The sequence below is a fragment of the Citrus sinensis genome, chromosome 5 (genome assembly GCF_022201045.2).
Source record: "Citrus sinensis cultivar Valencia sweet orange chromosome 5, DVS_A1.0, whole genome shotgun sequence".
In the NCBI taxonomy this organism is placed as follows: Eukaryota; Viridiplantae; Streptophyta; class Magnoliopsida; order Sapindales; family Rutaceae; genus Citrus; species Citrus sinensis.
The window spans coordinates 31,349,448-31,368,390 of NC_068560.1; the positions used below are offsets into that span (position 1 = coordinate 31,349,448).

Consider the following 18,943-nt stretch of genomic DNA (forward strand, 5'->3'; position numbering starts at 1 on the left):
TTATGATGAGCAAATGTAATTGATGTGCTATTAATTAATTAGTTCAACTTGGGAAAAAATTAATCTGAGTTTGGGCTTATTTCTAGGGCCTAAACCCAAACTACATAACCAAAGTTGAACAGAAGCAACTTTAATTGGTTTACGTTGGGCTGAATTGTATTCTAACTACACCAACCCTTTTGGGTTAGGTTTTGAGTTATGTTAGGTGGGTTTAGACACGCCCTGCCACCAAGGCACCCCTAACTTTGATTACCGCAGTTTGAAGATATGTCTTGTCTAGAAATAGAGATCCTCCCACTTCCAATTCAACATCCTTGGCAACAATCAACAAAGGTCGTTTCTGAAAAAGACAAAAAATGTCAATCATATTCGTTAATCAAACAATAAGCCTTAACGTTCACTTTCTTCAGACAAACCCTCTTACATAATCAGTCCATAAACATGCTTGCTTAACAATATTCTTGTCCGAAATTTTATTCTCATGAATTAAAACAAATGAATTTCTCAAAACCTGGCAAAATAAAAACAGTAGCTGTGTTATAACGAAGAATGAAACATCATTATACTACTGAAGAAAAATCAATGCAACATATATTTAGCTTCTTTCCCTTGAAATTTACGAAATGCTTACACAAGTTCGGTCCACCTCATTCATAAGGTAAGAAGATACGGCACCCCAATCTAGCTTCATTCCATTCACAAACTCTATTTTGTTAATAGATTTTTTCTTACCCTGCAACATTTTCAAGGAAGACGGTGATCTCAAATTCTCAATTACTTTGAGTATGACAATAATCTTGTCATTTTCGAATTTTAAGAAAAAGGAATAAATATAATTATAAAAAAAGAACAAGATCTGTGGGAATAAATATATTCCTTCATACTCATCAAACTCCATCCCATCCTCCTCAAGTGCAAACGCAAAGAAAATTCAATGACACAAGTCCTACTATTAAAAAGACCCCAGGTTCTGGAATTAAGTCAAAATGCTCTTAAAATTAAGGATTTCCCTAACGTACATTTAATGTATGTTAGGGATTGCCCAAAATTAATTAAGAAGTGTTAAATTATGTGATCATTCCTCGTCTTTACCATCTTTAATAAGAGAATATATGAGCCGATAGTCCATTGAAAAGTCAAGGACTTTTTCCACTAAATCTTAGTTTTTTATGTTGTGGAACCAACATGACTTTTATAGGCAACTTGAAGATTTAAATGCTCCTCAAGTGATCCCTCTATCCTGATTTTGAAGCTAAGATTCCTACTGAAGCGAAGGTGTAGGTTTGCTTTCCCACCCAATATTGTTAAGAGAAGACCAAATATATCTTAATGTGAGATGAGCTCATCTAGTTATGGGGTCATTTAGTTTTTAATCTTATTTTATTTTGATTAGGATCTTATTTTCTCATTTGGGTTACTTTTTTCAGTGGATTTAACTCTCTTGTCCGAGACTGCTCTTCGTTGTGTTTTTTATAAGAAACTCAAAATTGTATTAATGATGAAGATTTAAAATAAAGAGTGGACCAGTTGTCCTAAAAAAACAAAAAACTAAAACTTTTTGTGCTATACAAAAGTATAGCCGTTAACCCCTACATAAGGCTAGATCAGCTATAACACCTTATCTCAAAACTCCATTCCAGTTTAGATGAATGAAGAGAAAAGCTGAATCTTGAAACTCCTTGGAACCAAAGCCCAAAGCGAAGCAAGAAGACGAGCACTATCCCACAGTTCTTCAATATCGTTTGCAGTTTTGACAGTTCTTATTTGAGTTAAGAGTAGGTCTTTTATTTCAATGTTTAAAGAAGGCTACTGTTTATGGGGTTCTAATGGAGGGATAAGATTATGGCTATTTTCTGAGTGTTGTGGATATAGATAGAAACATAAGAACTTTCAAGATTGAACCTATGAGACAGAGTTCATATTTTGGCCTCTACTTGATCAGAGTTTAGAAATATGCCCTTAGCTTTTCATTTTTCCCTTTGGTATTGGGAAAAAACAGTGTGTCTAAAGATATCCACTTCTTCTTAAATTTAAGAGTATGGTATCTACATCTTAGTTTATTCATTTGTTTTATCAAATTTTTCTTGTTACCTAGCTCTAAGCAGTCAAACACATTCTTATGGATTTTAAGAACAACAAAAAGTTTAAAAAGAAAAAAGAAAGAAAGCTATCTTGTTTTCTATATATATTTTTCCACTTTAACATCTTAGGTATCCTTTTACTGATACTTTACCTTTCTCCAAATTGTTCAACTCCCTCCAAATGAAGATGAGAAAGATTGACAGTAATTAACACTTAAGAGCATGACATATTTTATTAAAATATTAAAGAAAAGAAAGAAATGTAATACACAAGTGTAATGAAAATTAAAAAAAAAAAAATGCAACAAACGAATAATTAACAGCAAACAAAGAGGAAGGATTGCATAAATTCAGTAGGCAACTCACATAGATGATAAAAGCACCCTCTTTTCCAAAAGACGTTTTTTTTGGAACCATCAACAAAGTAAAATTGAGAAAGTGCATGCCTGACTTCGAATGCGAGTCCAGCGGCAAACCGGAACATGCTTTAGGAAATCTGCGGGACGTATCTCGTCGAGAGAAAGGGAATTAACTATTTAGAATTAAGGTAAGACTGTAACTTAAATATTAAGTTAATTTAATTTTACACTTGTATATTAAAAATTTATTATATTTTTATTAATTTTATCAAAATTATTATTTATAAATTATATTTATTATATATTATTAATTTTTATTTTATTTTATAATTATACTTTTTTTCACAATAATTATTATTTAAAAGTTATGATCCATCATTGAATGTCTTATTGGTTTGCTCCCTTCTTTGGTAAACTGTTAGGAATTTGTATATTGCTAAAATCATATCATCGAAACCTTGTTACGAAATATGTTCCTGATAAGGTTAATAATAGGCTGTAACTTAAACCGGGTGTAAGTTTCTGGTAAGGCTAATTACAATGTATAATTCTTTTATACCGGGTGGTGGTAACAAGGATTATTATTTTAAAAATTATATTTATTATATATTATTAACTTTTATTTTATTTTATTGTAACGGCCGTTAGGAAATCATAATACATATCAATACCACGTCATTGAATGTCTGACATTCTCGTACGACCCAAACATTAGCTGTATATTGCTAAAATCATATGATCCACTTATAACCTAAAAGAAAATGACAAGAAAGTACTGATTTTGGAATTACAACACAATGCAAATGGAATGAGAAAATTACCGAATCAACTTACCTGGCTGCCTATAATAATAGCAAGGTTATGCATGATCTCCTTCCAATTTTTTTTTTTTTTTATCTTTAGGAGGTGTGACAACACAAACCTTCAGCCAATTCAAAAACTCACCAAATTCAGACAATACACGAAACATTTAGTAAAGCTACATGAATAATTTAATGATAAATGATACTTTTTAAATATCTTGTGATTAGATATAAGTATACAAAACCAATAAATTAAAAACTCTAAATTTATAAATTATTAAAATTCAGACTTGAGATTAAAAAAAAAAATGAGAAACCCTTACTCAAACAGCAATTTTAATTAAATTGGCAAGTGCAAAATACTTTCCAAAAGAACTAACCCCTACTCTTACCATGCACTAATTAGAGTCGTTTGATAGAAGTATTTTTCTAGCTGCTAATTGGGCCTCGGCTTGGCGTTAGGTCCGTGAAACAATGACACGGTTTTTTTGTTTTTGGCTTTTTAAATGTGCATAAAATTAGGGTTTGATATATTGAGTAACGTCAAAGTCAAAGAGCGGAACCCAACTACGCTTTAGTGAAGAACCGGTCTCCTGCGTAGCACTGGCACAAGCCATTTCCGCGTGTGCGGCTTCGGTTTCTTTCCTCCTTCCTTTCTGATTTCGCCTTCTCATTCTCTTTTCTCACTATAAATACTTCAATTCTCATTTCTTTACACACCATCAGCAAGCAAGCATTACTATTACATTACGCGCTTGACACTCTTCACTTTGTTTCCTGATCCTCCAATTTTTTTTTAATTATTATTATTATTGTTATTTTTAAATCATGGGTGTTAAAGGATTTGTTGAGGGCGGAATTGCTTCAATTGTAGCTGGTTGCTCTACACATCCTCTCGATCTAATTAAAGTTCGCATGCAACTCCAAGGCGAAAACGTCGCCGTTCCCCAGCAAGTCCACTCTCTCCGTCCGGCTCTGGCTTTTCATTCCAACTCAGCCACTGTCTTTCCCTCTAATTCCATCCATATCCCCACCACCGCACCAGAGCTGCCGCCACGTGTCGGTCCTATCTCCGTCGGAGTCAAGATCTTTCAAACCGAAGGCGTCGCCGCTTTGTTCTCTGGCGTTTCCGCCACCGTGCTGAGACAAACATTGTACTCCACCACTCGCATGGGGCTTTACGATGTGCTCAAACAAAAGTGGACTGACAAAGACTCCAACCGCATGACGTTGAGCCGCAAAGTAGCGGCCGGTTTGATCTCCGGAGCAGTTGGGGCCACGGTTGGCAACCCCGCTGACGTGGCAATGGTCCGCATGCAAGCCGACGGCCGCCTCCCACCGGCTCAGCGGCGTAACTACAAGAGCGTAATCGACGCGATCACGCAAATGTTGAGGCAAGAGGGGGTCGCCAGTCTCTGGCGCGGATCATCGCTGACGGTGAACCGGGCGATGATCGTGACGGCGTCGCAGCTGGCGACGTACGATCAGGTGAAGGAGATGATTCTGAAGAAGGGGGTGATGAGGGACGGACTGGGGACGCACGTGACGGCGAGTTTTGCGGCGGGGTTTGTGGCGTCGGTGGCGTCGAATCCGGTGGACGTGATTAAGACGAGGGTCATGAATATGACCGTTGAGGCTGGGAGGGACCCACCGTATAAGGGGGCCTTAGATTGCGCGTTGAAGACAGTGAGAGCTGAAGGGCCCATGGCCCTTTATAAAGGGTTCATTCCAACCATTTCGAGGCAGGGCCCTTTCACTGTAGTGTTGTTTGTGACATTAGAGCAAGTGAGGAAGCTGCTCAAAGAGTTTTGATTATTTTCGGACGATGATAATAAAGTTAAAACGAGGCAAATTTAATGTTATTATTGTAACTGTTAGCAGTTGTTTCGGTTAGTGAATGATTTTTTGATTGTTTTGTCACTGAGCTGCAAGGAATCGGCACAAGCAAACCTTGGATTTCTTAGCAACTACATAAAACGCGAAAACGAATCTTTTACTGCCATTTGTCTCAGAAAGAAAATATAGTTTGTTATTATTTATTTATTATTAACAGTTTTGGAGGCCAGCCTGCATTTCAAGTGCTGCAGCCTCCAGGCGTGTGGGAGGAACGAGTTGAAGACTTGAAGTGGTCGCTCGTTGCTCCAGAACCACGTGCACACACATGGGGCCATAGATTGACGTTTGGCGAAGTGAAGGTCTTTCCGTCTTTCCCGGGGACTGGGGCCCATTACTTTGTGATCGGAAGCCAGTTGTACGCCCAATTTCCTTAAGCCCTGTACGTCAATCTTTAATTGCCAAATGCTTAGACGATTCTTAATATTTGATGGCACCGAGAAATTGATGTCAATCTTTACTGGCAATACACTTGAATAATTCTTAATATTTTATGACGCCAAGGAATTGTTAAAGCGAAGCGACTTACCGTCCATTTGTTCATATTAGACCGAGAGATATATTAGAATATTTTTGAGATATAATAAATAAATAATATTATGACACATGTATATTTATTTGAAGAATTAACAGATAATTAAAGGGTATATAAAATTTAAATACACACTTCATATCTATAATTGATTGTACTACTTTTAATATATTCCAGAATTTCTCCATAACAGACCACAAAATTTGGATTCTAAGAGATAAATGTCATATTTGCTATGGTCTCAAGCTTGAGTTAGAGAGGCCTGAATTTGTGAGGCTTTCTCAGGGTTGCGCGATGCAACTTCTCTTAAATTCTCAATAGCATTTGTGCATTATAAGAATGCAAATGACTGTACAAACTACTTTGACACTAAACTAGGGAAAAAATAAAATAAAATAAAATAAAATAATCCAACAATCATCATTAACATCAAGAAGTTGATCTATACATTCCATGCTTGTCTGGGGAGGGAAAGGGGGGTTTCAGGATTTAAGACATCTCCTTCATTATTGGCATCGAAATCAATGTTGTTGGGTTCCTTTGCTGTAAATTTCCTCATCCCCTACGCACATGATCAAATGTTGAACATTGTTGTGAACATAACCAATCTCAGATGTGCACAAAACAATGACTGGGATATCATAAAAAGCCTCTGGTATCATCTGGAGAAAGTTCGAGTGGGCATGTTGTGGGATTGACCATCTAATCTTTGGCTTTTATCTGATTCATAGGACATATGACCTTCAGATTTTCCTCTGTCCAGACATGAGGTTTCAGGTCTTTGACCTCCATCCTCGGTATGGGTAGAATATATATTTGATTTCCTGAACTTTTCTGAATCTTGTACTGATTGACCTTCTTTTCCAATTCCTTTGTCCAAGTTTTGGATTGATTGACTGCTCTCACATTCTCCACCTTTTTCTGATTGTGGAACAGGTTGAATCTCTGATGCTTGAGATTTTTCTTGATTCTGAAGTGATTGTTGGGGTTCCGATCCTTGGCTGGAACCTCGACTTTTATCCATAAGCTCATTTGCTATCTGACTTCGTCGTTCTTTCAGAAAGTTCAATCGGGTTGTCAACTTTGTCAGTGCAAAAGAAGTGGGGTTGCTTCCCTGTGGTGCACACAATTGGAGAGGTGCACAATTAACAAAATGAGGTCACTAGATGACAGTCATAATTTGTAGAATCAATTAAGCAAACTCATTAAGCAATTCCGTAGGCAATGAGATTTCAGAAGTCCCCAGCCCACATAAAATTAGTCACCTGAACCAAAAAGGTTATAATAACACACATTTTTTTTCTCCCTTTTTCTGTTAATAACAATGCCAACAGTTTACAACTTGAAACATATATTCTAAACAAGCCATAAAATGAAATCAGTATTAATGTTGTGAAATAATAAGAAAAACATATTCCTCAAGATGTTTGTCTTATCATAAGCTGATTTTATTGATTCAGTGCCCCAGACCCCGCCAGCACCCTCTGTAAAAACTGAAAAAAGTTGTAACAGTCTTGGGTTCATTCAACTACTATTACCTCAACTAAACTGACTAAATATTCAAACTCAGTAAAACCTACCTCACTCCTTGTGCCAGATTTCCTAGAATTTATTGGAGCAGTGGACCTGGAGGTAACAGTATGCATTGAATCCACCTGCTGGTTTTGAGGTGGAAGCTTATTTGGAAATGATAATGATTCCTGCTTTTTCTCATTGTCACTTTCTGCTGCTCCATCTTTATTTACTTCCTGCTGTACCAAAACCTTGAGGTTCAATGCAAAAGATGATAGAGATTTAAAAACAGCATGAGCTTGATGCTTAATATATATCATATTATACTATAAGCCTGAGACTCATAATCCAATCAAATGGATAAATCTCATATTATATACCCAAGTCAACCTTGAAAAGACCTCTTCTGAACATGGCTTATTCTCCGAATCAAACATTCAACTACTGGCTTATTCTTCGAATCATATTCAAGGCATAAAGTCTACAGTTCCTTTGCCAGAATCTAAAAAAGTAAAAAACTCTGGGTCGTTGGATTACCAGTAGATAATATTATTTGTTTAAATAATGTTTGAGAAAGAAACAAATTGTTTTTTGGAACTTGCATGTGCAGTCTTCAATGCCAATAAACACAAGAGATTGATGGTGAAAAAACAATGCTTTGGCACCCTTATCTCCGAACTCACTCTCAAATTAAACCAAACATTCAACTATTTTGTCAACAATATGCCTCAAATACCAACTTATGTTAGCATCCTTATATTAACTGACCTTGATTCTCAACCTTTCAGTAGCAGCTTCATTATCCCTCTGTTTGTCCTTTCTGTGATCCGAAAAATAAATAAATAAATAAACTGAATCAACAGATAAAAGGACATTAAATGTGAGGACACACTCTTCGTAAAAATTCCAAAGTAGATGACTTTTCCATCTCCGAATTACTTGTTTTGAAGCACAAACTATGGCTTTGTGCACAAATGTTGAGTAAACATGTAAGACTCAATAGTATCTTCAGTTTCAGACTTAAAACTTACTTGGGGTGACCTAAAATTAAGAACAATTCTATGAAAAAGTCTCAGCATAAGAAGATGCAGTGATAGAAGAAAAAATAAAAATAATCAAGAGCATACAGTTTTGTTGATGTTTGATGGAGCTGATTGCTTGAATCACCTACAAAACCATCATTTTTTTCAAGCTGTTCGCTAAGCTGCACTCGAAGATCCTTTGCCTTCTGCTTTAAATTAATAATGTCTGTCTCTGCCTGAGCTATTTCACCGAGCTCTACCTTTGTCTTTAAACAATTTTGCATGTTAAAATTTTTATATGCATAATTGAGACCAATTAGATCAGTTAGTGGGAGGAAGACTAACCTTTTCATCAATTGTATCTGGAATAGGAAAGGAACCGTTAAATTCACCAAGTCCTGCTTCCATAGCTGTCCTCTTATCTCTCTCCTTTTGTAACTGATCCTTTAGTCTAGCCACCTGTAAATACAATTAACTCCTTCTGTTTTAGTTAACCTCCCTTAACAAGTTCATACAAAAGCAATAATATATACCAAATTTCAAGCACCAATATGGTGGTTAAATTTCATGGCATCATTTCCTGTGCTTCATCAAGGGCCTTACTGTTTATTAGTTTTTACCATTGATATTCAACCCACAGCACCATCAAACCAGTGAAAAGCACATATGCCAAGGCAAAATACTCAAATGATCAACCAAAATGAAACATACATCATTCTCAAGAGCAAGACGGCGCTCATGCAAGGCCTTCTTTCGGCTTTCCAGACTGGCTTCCAGAATCTCATTTCCTTTCACCTATAGCAGAACATTTATATGAAAACATTGAAAATCCAATCCATACAGGATATCCACGAGGAGACATATAGTCTCTACCTCATCTGCAATTTTTCTTTGCAGGTCAGATTTAGTGTCCTCAAGCCTCTGGATTTCAACCCTACAGATGGGCCAAAGCTCAGATGCATAGATCATAAGAATTAAGAAGTACAAAAGTTAGCAGTAACAAATTCTGGATAAAATCCGAAATGCAATTGTTCAACCTAGGAAAAACATATTGTGCATGTTCAACTAAAGGGCAAAGTTGTGTCTTCCCACATTATAAGTTCATCTCTTGTAGATTCAAGTCCAAAATGGCTTTATCAGTAGCTCTTGTAGGTTCAAGTTCAAAAATCAATTTGAATGTCATGAAAATGAAACTTTATCTGTAGACATAATTTCAAATGAGTAGCATTGCATTTAGTGTAACATCTTGAATCAGAAGACACTGAGAAAAAAAAAATTGCAGGAACCACAAAAATATAAAAAAGGCTGATGTATATAATTGCTCTCACACGAGATATTATATCACTTACTCGTTATCGGAGGGACCATCAATGGATTCCATGGAAAGGTTCTTTCTCGCCTGAAATGGTGGAAAAGAGAAATAATATATGTATGTGACTAAATTGATACAAGATACACACAGATGATAAGAAATTAAAAACTAGAGATTTGGAAGTTTCAAACTCCCTTTTCCAAGAAAGAGAATTAACACAATGGAAAACCATTTTTCTCTTGAAGTAAAGAACTAATGATAGAAACCCAAATGAGAGAGCCAAATCATGAGTTCAAAAAACTTGTACTCACAGCAGTTCGTCCCCAAACAGTGGGACGTTTAGAACCATAGACTGATTCATTTGAGACTGGTGAAGATTTCTCCAAGCATGACTTTGGACTTTGACAATTTAACTTGAACTCTGAACTTGTTCCTGAAGATACATCTACTAATAGTTCAGCAGATTCATTAACCTGCCTTGAGGAGTTATTTTCACTCTGATTCTGAATATTTTTACTATCTTTTACATCCTCATTTTGCGGCAATGCCTTTTCATGCGAAGTTGATGATGGGTTCTGATTGATTTCAGAATTGTCATTTCTTTCAGGAGACTTCGAGCCCACTCCAACATCCTGCATCTTTAGCACATAGTATAAAAATGGTGCTATATTTTTCTGAAAGAAGTAAACAACTGTCACAGTGAAAGAAGAAAACAAAATTGCACATACTGTAGCAAATGCCAACACGTGCATACAAATGGGGATAAAATATAGTTATAGAAGTCCAAAAACAGTGAATAAAATCTGCATCACTAACCATACAGAAGATTAAATTACATATAAAAATCACAAAATTGAGGGAAAAAGAGAATAGCAGAGTAATACTGTGTTGGGTTCGGTTCTATGGACATTGTGGCAGTCCATCCAAAGAAGAAAAAAGAAAAGGCGGCTGATAGCCTAAATCAGAGCCTAATTATAGCTAACCCTTCCAGAGAACTATGGTGCTTATGTTGTCCAATCAAATTAGAGTACAAACTAATTCAAAGCCTTAAACCTCTAATGTTTCATGAAGCCAAAATTAGATCAATAACATTCTAATAACTAAAATGTTTATATAACAGAGTTTATTTGTAATCTCGCAAGCAAAATATGATCAAACAATTTAGTAGTATATGAACTAAGGTAGGTTCATCATCTGGACCCAAAAACAATGACAAGGAAGAATAAAGACTTCAAGTAAATATTGTTAAGTTGATAATAATAACAGTAATGCTCCGCAAGATATTTGTCCTATGAGCAGACAGAACTAGTGTTTTTAAAAGAGAACCATGATTTGTCCAGCTAAGGTTCAGAAGCCAGAAGAAGGACTTTAGCGTCTAAGACTGACAGGTGCTTATGTTACCTACAAAATAAGATAACTCAAAATTTTAGGTATGATATTTTGTCAGAATCAAGGGACAGTATCAAATTCCGTAAATGACTTGAAATCCAATATGATCCTGCAAAGAGGAAATATGCACTCTACCAACATAACCACAAAGATGTAGAACAAATCATAACCAAATATCAATCAAACAGCCTAGGAACATGAGGAATCAATTACTCATCCTGAGCATCAAAGAGAAATCTAGCATGATGTATATAAATGGTTTTAACCATCCTAGGAAATATACAACCACAATATCATGTTTAGAAGCAAAGATGACCATGATAAGAGTGTACGGTAACAAACCTTATCCTTATACACAACACTATCTCCAGATTCACCGCTCTCACTGCAAGATCTACTTGATGCGTTATCAAGATCATCATCTGTATATGCATCTGACTCCGGCGTTGCACCATCCTGATCATCGTCTTCATAGGACTCATCATCATCAGTAGCCTCTTCAGTTCCACTTCCACTTAGTTCTGATTCTGAGTACAATTCTTCAGGGGATGCAGAACCTTCCTGAAAACACAAAGCTACTTAATAAAGTATAAACTCTCTAAGTTAAAGCTAAGTAGCTAAAATAATCAACATAAGAGAATGGAAAGAAGTGCACTTAATATTTTTAATTTTCACGTTTGTCATCATATTTTAAAGCAATAAATTATTTCAGTTATACCATATAAATCAAAGTTTTTATTGGTTTAATCCATCTTGTATTTTGCTTTACTGATAAAGAAAAACCCCCATATTTCTTGTTCCTGCTGATAAGGTAAGATCATATTAACATGGTAATAAACAGACATAAATAGAGACATTTTGAGGAGTCAAACTTAAGGTTCTATAAGCAGAATTAGTAATTAAAATTCAATCAGTGAAGTGGCTCTTAATCACTTATGATTTATGGGATTCAAATTTAGAAAGAAAAAAATGAATTAGATCCATTGCAACTGATTTAGACTCCAAAAAAGTTCATGCAGTTGACAATATCCCCAGAGAAAATGTCTAAGTACAAGACAAACTGCGGGAAATATGCATCACCCAAGTTTTAACAGAAAAGAAATCATTACAGCTTACCCCAAATATCTTATCATATTCCTCCAGCAATGTTATGACAATGGCTTGAGCATGATTTGCTGCAGCTGCTGCTTGCAGAAGCTGAGCAGAACCGTCACCACCCACATTGAAATCAGTTTCAATCTCACATTCACCAGCTAGAAGGGGACGAAGAAGTAGAGGTGCCATGCAAGCCGCCACTGCTGAAGTGCTCATTCGATTTTGATTTTTGGAAGAAGCAACAGTTTGCATCATCATAAGTATTCTAAACATAAAGAAAGAAATAAATGGATTAAAATGTGGAGCAATGCAACTGGTTGCCAAATCAGAGCGTGAAAACAGATCAATACGAACAAGAAAAGAAAAGAAATTTCTGCCCAACTTGATTACTCAACAGAAATGAAATCAAGAAAAGATTAACCTGATTCCAGTCTTAATTTAAAAAATAAATAATCAAAGGATAATTTTACTGCTTGAACAGTTTTGCATTACTAAGCAGTTTCTGCAGCTTTAAAGAATTTACTTACTATTTTTTAATTCAATAAACAGAATTTGTCATGGAGTAGATAATAAGATAAACCAAATAATTCAGACAAGATCTTGACCAGAGTTATGCAATAGAACTGAAGAAAAAGATTAATTAGGCCTCTTATTAAAACACAGAGAGCAAAACATAACCTCATAAAACTAATGAAACAACTACCTCTGCAGCAATTTACGATTTGGCTCAGGGAATGTTTCCAATATTGCAGTACGCATGGCACTGACTCTACTGCCTCGATCAGTTCCTAACGGTTGTAGACTAATTAGCAAAATAATAAATAAAAATACCATGAAAGTACACAATACTGCATAACATAGTAATTTCTACTATAAAAGATGCTGTAATTCAGCCCAGGAGAACTTAACGATTTTGATTCTTAAACAGTAACAAAAAATTCCACATTTGGTTGCTTTTGAAATTTGTCGTGCAATTGAGTGATCTAGTAACACAGTGTAAAGCAAGACCTTTGGCTAGCCCAGAACCTGGTGTTTCCTACAATACTTATCAAAGGCATACTTTCTTTAGGAACTTGGAGTCTTAAGACTCCCATTGTGAAGGGGATGATCAGATCATAAATGATGTACATTTGGATCAAAAATGCAAAATCTTAGATGTTAATGATTTGAAAGGTGTTTGTATGTAGGTTAAAGAACAAAAGGGTGTTCATAGGCAAAATAATATAATTTCATAAGCAACATAAGAACTACAGGGTATAAAGTCTTTATCTGTGGTAATATCAAGTTGAATATCACAAGGTATACCCTGCTTAACAACCTACAGTGTACAAACATTAAAATTTCAAGGACTAGAAGTTCCCCACTAAACCTGAAACCAGCACAGCACATTTCCCAAATTTTCAGATTTAAACTATGTATAAGGCTTCAAATATTTGCACATTGTTCAACAATAAAAGTATACATTTAAATGCATTTAGTTTTGGCTCTGATCTGCAGAGTATTTGTTTCTATAGATATATTGCTACTAAAGAGCAAAATATATATACAAGCAGATTTTAATTGTAAACAAATAAGAATAAAGCAAACAAGTCACGGAGAACTTTGGAAGATAATTTACATTGTTAACCATAATTTCAGACATTTCAAGAATTTAAAGCCCAGAACACCTAAATTTCTGCTTATTTTAACTTAATAGTGTCTATTTGAAGTGGTAGACGAAAGTTCTCTGCAGGATCAGACCATGCAATTCTATTTCAGATTGTATGTACGCGTAAGCTCTGCATGTGGTATTTGTAAAATAATCTCCATAAAACACTATATTAACAATCCATCACATTTCAATAGTTGTTTGTTCACTATTATTGCCAACTTATACAGTAATTAATTGAAGAAATTCAAACAAACAAATGAATATTACAGCAGACTTACGACGTGCTTCTAGCAGGGCATTACAGCATGATGCAGGTACCGGGGAGGAGGGCAGTTCCCGAATGACATACTAGAAAATTGCATTAAGGTCAATAAATACTAATGCACAATATGCTGCAACCAACAAGAAGAAATCAATATATTGTAGTAACTGAAGAGTAGATACCTTGACACAATCAGCAATGATATGTGCATCCTCCTCAGGAGAAAATTCAGTTTTTCCTGAATCAGAATGCATAACCCAGAAACTTTAGGATGCAGCGGAATGACTCGAAACAGAAATATTTCTGATGCAGAACTACCATAGATAATTTTACTTCTATGTTAACTACGTAAGGAATGAGGGTGACAATATAAATACCACACCATAATATAGCTTACAGAACTATCGCAACTCTGTATGTGATGTAGTATTTATATAACAATTAACTAAAAGGCCAGCAAATCAAAACAAAACATTTGGAAATTTGACAAAAGGACAAAACCGATTGTATATATGGAGATAAAGAGAAGATTTCAGAACTAGTAAAGGAACACAGCAGAACTGAACAAACCCTGCTCAAATTCCCGAATTCTGCGGTGAACATCATCAACATATGCAGCTTGTCTTAAGATGCCTTCTACCTGGACTCCTGTTGTTTTAGTTTCAACCGATCAGATTCATATATTTGAAAGAAAGAATAAATAAAATCACTATAGTAGAAGTGAATTTTCTTCAGGTCACAATGGCCTAGTTCCTTCACAATTAGATATTACAGCCAGAAAAAATAACACCCAGGTTTGAAGTTGGAATGATTGTGATACTCTCCTCAAAGATTCTTCAATGAAAATGAGAAAATACAGTTTCAACTTCTTGATTGCTAGATCATTCCCAAATATTAGCCTTCAGCATAGCAATAGTTCAACCAAGACAATGCAAAATTATTGTATATGTACTCCGCAACAATTATGTGACCAACATCTTAATAACCCTTTAAATCAATGTAAAGGTTTCCATAATCAGTTTCTCCCAGGTTCTGCATGGAAACTCGATTAAGTGAATTTTACAAACCCGAATGATTCTATGTGAATCCTATCAAAAAGTTAAATATCAATGCATCCCGTAGCAACAAACCCAGAGATGTGAACAAGTTGTAGAAATTTTTGGAGGTTTAAATTCCTTCTAGTCTTTAATATTCATTAAAGAAGGAAGAATGTCGGATCAACAATAATTCATCCATTACAATATAATAGCTTATAAAATGGTACAATAAAAAATTGAGTTATAGTGCCTTTAATGATGCCCACTCGCTCTTTCAAGCATAAAATACACGTATCTACTGGAAAAATAAGGAAAATACTTATAATATTAATCACGGATCATATTCATAAATAAGCGGTCTAGTTCAGTGAGTAACATGTTAAAATAGCAGCATATTAGACTGCATAGAAAAAGAAAAACTCACCATGCTCTTCTATGAACCTAATAGCTTTTTCCAAAAACGATGGAGTTCCATCAACATCTTCTAAAGCAAGTAAAATTGGTCTACCAATGACCGGGAATTTCACAGGTTTTTCTTTCACTGCAAGAGAAACGCATAGGAAAATCAATTTGTTAATGATTGGAGTAAAAAACCACAGCAAACAAGTAATCCAATTCAAAGGACTAATTGAATGACATCATTGAAGAACCCATGTCGCAACCATACCATTTAAAAGGGGGAAAAATGGAATTTGATAAAAATAAACCAGCCATGAATAGCACTCGAAAATCAGAGAGGCACAGAAAACCTGTTGAAAAATGTATGTAATTTAGATGTGAAAAAAGAAGACCATACACTGTTCCACAGAGCCATTAGCTGCCTCAGCCTTATCATTCTTGAGGATGCCATTTTGCCCAGTTGCAGAACCAGTACTTGGTGCTTGTGCCAAAGCGTTTTCCAGAGCAGTCTTCCAGTCATATAAATCCTCCAAAGACTCAGCCTTTATCACCGGTAATTAAAATATTTAAAAAAAAAAAAATCAGTCAGTAGTGAATTGCAAAGGATTGAAGTTTAAGATCAGAGAAGCTCACTTTTACTGCAAGAATTTTAAATTTGTAAAGTTTGCACTTGTAATGTTTCACACAGTAAAACGATGCATCATGGCCCCCACACCTTGTAGATAAAGATGGCCGGCATTCATTCACTTGCAATATTAATGCAACTTTCACCACTGACTCATAACAAAAGTTCCAATTGCAAAGAGATATTATTCACATAGGAATCAATTTGAAAGTCCTCGATACTGAAAAAGTTTCAATTTCTATTTCAGGCACATTTTAGTAGTCTTTAGGTGATCATCAAGTTCCAAATTCTGTTGAAACTAATCTTGATCAGGAGTAGTTTGGTCTCAATTACTGATATTGAAGTTTCTATTGTTTCATAATTGATTTCAATACTTCATACTGTCAATGATATTTTCCTCTTTAGCGAATAAAAAATAAAAGAATGCATATTAATGAAGAACACTAACGTCCCATGGGATGAATAATAATAAATAGGAAAAATGTGCTACACAATGGTGGAAAATGTAATATCAAAATGACCAAAAACGAGAGGGGAAAAGGAAGAAGGAAGCACCTTGAGTGTGAAGGCTCGTCCATCACGACCATCAGGAAATAGTACTGTCAAGAGTTTTTTATCTGCTTTGACAACCACACTAGAAATTTTCCAAGGTAGAGTTACACGGTTAGTTAACCTCTCTAACTTCCCTCACGGTAACAACTGCATGAAGAACGCCAGAATAATTTCAAAAAGCAAGCCAACCTGCCTGAATTGTTGAGGTCAATACCACCAAGGGTCAAATTGACTTCACTCCCCTTTTGAGGAATAGCACTCTGAAAAGTAAAACAACAGCAGCAGCAGATGAATTTTCAAAATCTTAATAATGCAATGAGCATTGAAGGGAGGAAAAGGTGGGGTAAGGTAACAAAATTATATACCCTGAATATAAATAAAACCAACAGAACTCATACAAGTTTTGTACTAATCCAAATCCTCTCGTCATGTCAGAAATACATAAAAATCTTACTACTCCATATAATTTAGGCTATTTTGAAATGGCCTGAAGTATCTAAGAAAACGAGAAAAAATGAAGCATATTTTTCTTCCCAACCATCAACATTAAGTTTAACCCAATAAGAATTGGGAGGATCAGAATTGTTTCCTTTCATTCTCATATAAATTATGTTTGAGAAAACCAAACAGAGATCGACATCTTATGACAATTGAACGATCGTTCTATGAGCTTTCATGATATCAGTTTAACATTAACTCCACATTATTTAAAAAAAAAAAAAAAAGACGAGACTATCTGCCACAATGCAAGTACTTACTGGATCACTTCTGAAGAAAACCAGAGAAGTATGAGTTAAGATAAACCATCTCTTCTTCCAGGATGTCCATCCAATTCCTATTAAAAGTAAATATGATAAAAAGGAAGATTTTGAAATGAAATGTTAATATCAAGCCCTTGAAAAATTGTGCCACACAGATACTATCCCCAAGCACAGGATTCCTCTAAACATAATAACATTGGACCATCACTTAGAAAAAGAAAATATTTTATTAAATAGAAACAGCGAGTTCTCGTGACTGGACATTTACAATTTTCGAAAATCAGCACCAGCATACAGAGAGTCGCTACAAGACAAAGAAAAACTATCAACTCCAATGCATTGTCGATGCAACTCTTTGTCTATAAAGTTGAGTAAATTTTTGTTTTTCAGACAGGGAGTTGCTAGTCTGAATTATAACAAAATCTCAACAAATGCAGGAGAAAAAGACTCCATAAAAAAAAGTCAGATCATTTTTGCTAGTTAAATAACAAACTATTTCATTTCAAACAAACATTTGCAAATAGACAAATAGCTGCTTTGCCGGAAAACAAACTAAAATAAAAATAGTCAAAATTTTGAAAAGATGGATCACAACAGTGCAACGCTTATTGACTATGAATTTTTCTATGATTCAGTCTAATTTAAACTACAACCCAAAGAAGTAAAAACACACCTTTAGATGATATAAAGAGTGGTCCACTTTTGAAAACCTGCATGAGTATTTCGATTAGAATTTGGCAAAATCAAGCAGTAATGTATCAACTAAAGGCATAAATCATACTCTTGAAGAAGCAATTTCATGAATAATGATAATTTCATCAAGCAAATTGTTAACAATGTTACTGGCATCTCGAATCAAATACAATTAGAGGCAAGACTCAAATGCTTTTTTAGAAATTAATTAAAAAGGAAAAGGAATTACGGCATTTCCAGCACGAGTAATGCGATGATCATTCGGGCCGGGTGGCGGACCGGGAGGCTGGCCAGATGGCGGGCCGCCAGGCGGATTAGTAGCCATAGGAGGAGTGCCTGCATCTCCCTAAAAACAAACATAAATAAATAATTACTTATTTATATTCATATTTTAAGCACTCACATTCACAAAAAAAAAAAGAAGAATAAAAATAAAAATACTGACAGATTTTTTCGCCTGAGACCATTCGGTGCTTTTACTGACCATATCCCGATCACAAGATCACCGGCGTCTGCAACAATTACACACGAATCAGAGAAACACCCCAATGCCAAAGATCAAACGAAAAAACAAATGACGGGAAGTTGAAGCTGAAGGTACCTTGAATGAAAATAAAAAAATAAAATAAAAATAATGGTTTTGATTTGGGAGAAAAAAAAAAATGAGGAAGCGTAAAGGTTAACAGGAGAGAGTGTGTTTTTTTTTTTTTTGGATTAATTGTTTTCGCTTTTTTGTGTGTTGCGCAGAAATCTTTGCACACAACGGAAACCCGCTGGTCAAGCGAAAAAGGCCCAAATAGAACGGGTCCTTCCACTTGTACACGTCGACCGTGATTGCAGCTCTCCGCGAAAATACTATGTGTTGGAGGGAAAATTTGGAAAATTGGCATTTCTGGTAATTTCAGTTATATCACTGTCCTCTTTCTTACAATTGGTAGTTGTCTGTACGTGGATTGGTCCTTTAC

The 18,943-nt window shown here is 35.3% G+C and overlaps 2 protein-coding genes across 7 annotated transcripts; one reads left to right on the plus strand and one right to left on the minus strand.

The window, feature by feature from the left end:
• Positions 1–3,842: 3,842 nt before the first annotated feature.
• LOC102626775 (mitochondrial uncoupling protein 5) lies at positions 3,843–5,245 on the plus strand. Its single transcript, XM_006472430.3, has one exon. The coding sequence runs from the start codon at positions 4,072–4,074 to the stop codon at positions 5,053–5,055; it is 984 nt and encodes a 327-aa protein (XP_006472493.2). The 5' UTR covers positions 3,843–4,071; the 3' UTR covers positions 5,056–5,245.
• A 670-nt stretch (positions 5,246–5,915) lies between these two features.
• LOC102627052 (rho GTPase-activating protein REN1) lies at positions 5,916–18,842 on the minus strand. Of its 6 annotated transcripts, none has more exons than XM_006472432.4 (24): positions 18,580–18,840; positions 18,424–18,490; positions 18,208–18,324; positions 17,959–17,995; positions 17,283–17,359; positions 16,714–16,784; positions 16,528–16,606; positions 15,745–15,889; positions 15,373–15,489; positions 14,482–14,559; positions 14,094–14,149; positions 13,928–13,997; positions 12,702–12,786; positions 12,020–12,263; positions 11,246–11,464; positions 9,826–10,146; positions 9,552–9,601; positions 9,076–9,136; positions 8,914–8,997; positions 8,548–8,661; positions 8,308–8,468; positions 7,949–8,000; positions 7,249–7,431; positions 5,916–6,782 (listed from the first exon to the last, which is right to left on the minus strand). In XM_006472432.4, exons 2-24 carry the CDS (start codon positions 18,463–18,465, stop codon positions 6,327–6,329), a joined length of 2,919 nt encoding a protein of 972 aa, XP_006472495.2. In that variant the 5' UTR covers positions 18,466–18,490; positions 18,580–18,840; the 3' UTR covers positions 5,916–6,326. The 6 variants fall into 6 exon arrangements, with proteins under 6 accessions (XP_006472495.2, XP_015384062.2, XP_015384060.2 ...); XM_015528576.3 differs by having other exon boundaries at positions 7,249–7,416; positions 9,826–10,152; XM_015528574.3 differs by having other exon boundaries at positions 9,826–10,152.
• Positions 18,843–18,943: the final 101 nt, after the last annotated feature.

Bases quoted from the DNA above. Each gene is read 5' to 3' on its own strand.
- LOC102626775 (XM_006472430.3), top strand. From the start codon at position 4,072: ATGGGTGTTAAAGGATTTGTTGAGGGCGGAATTGCTTCAATTGTAGCT.
- LOC102627052 (XM_015528574.3), bottom strand. From the start codon at position 18,465: ATGGTCAGTAAAAGCACCGAATGGTCTCAGGCGAAAAAATCT. The intron at 12,264-12,701 runs GTAGTTGTTTCA...CTTTATGTTTAG, and splicing joins AATCGTAAATTGCTGCAGAG to AATACTTATGATGATGCAAA. The intron at 11,465-12,019 runs GTAAGCTGTAAT...TTGTGTTTTCAG, and splicing joins AATATGATAAGATATTTGGG to GAAGGTTCTGCATCCCCTGA.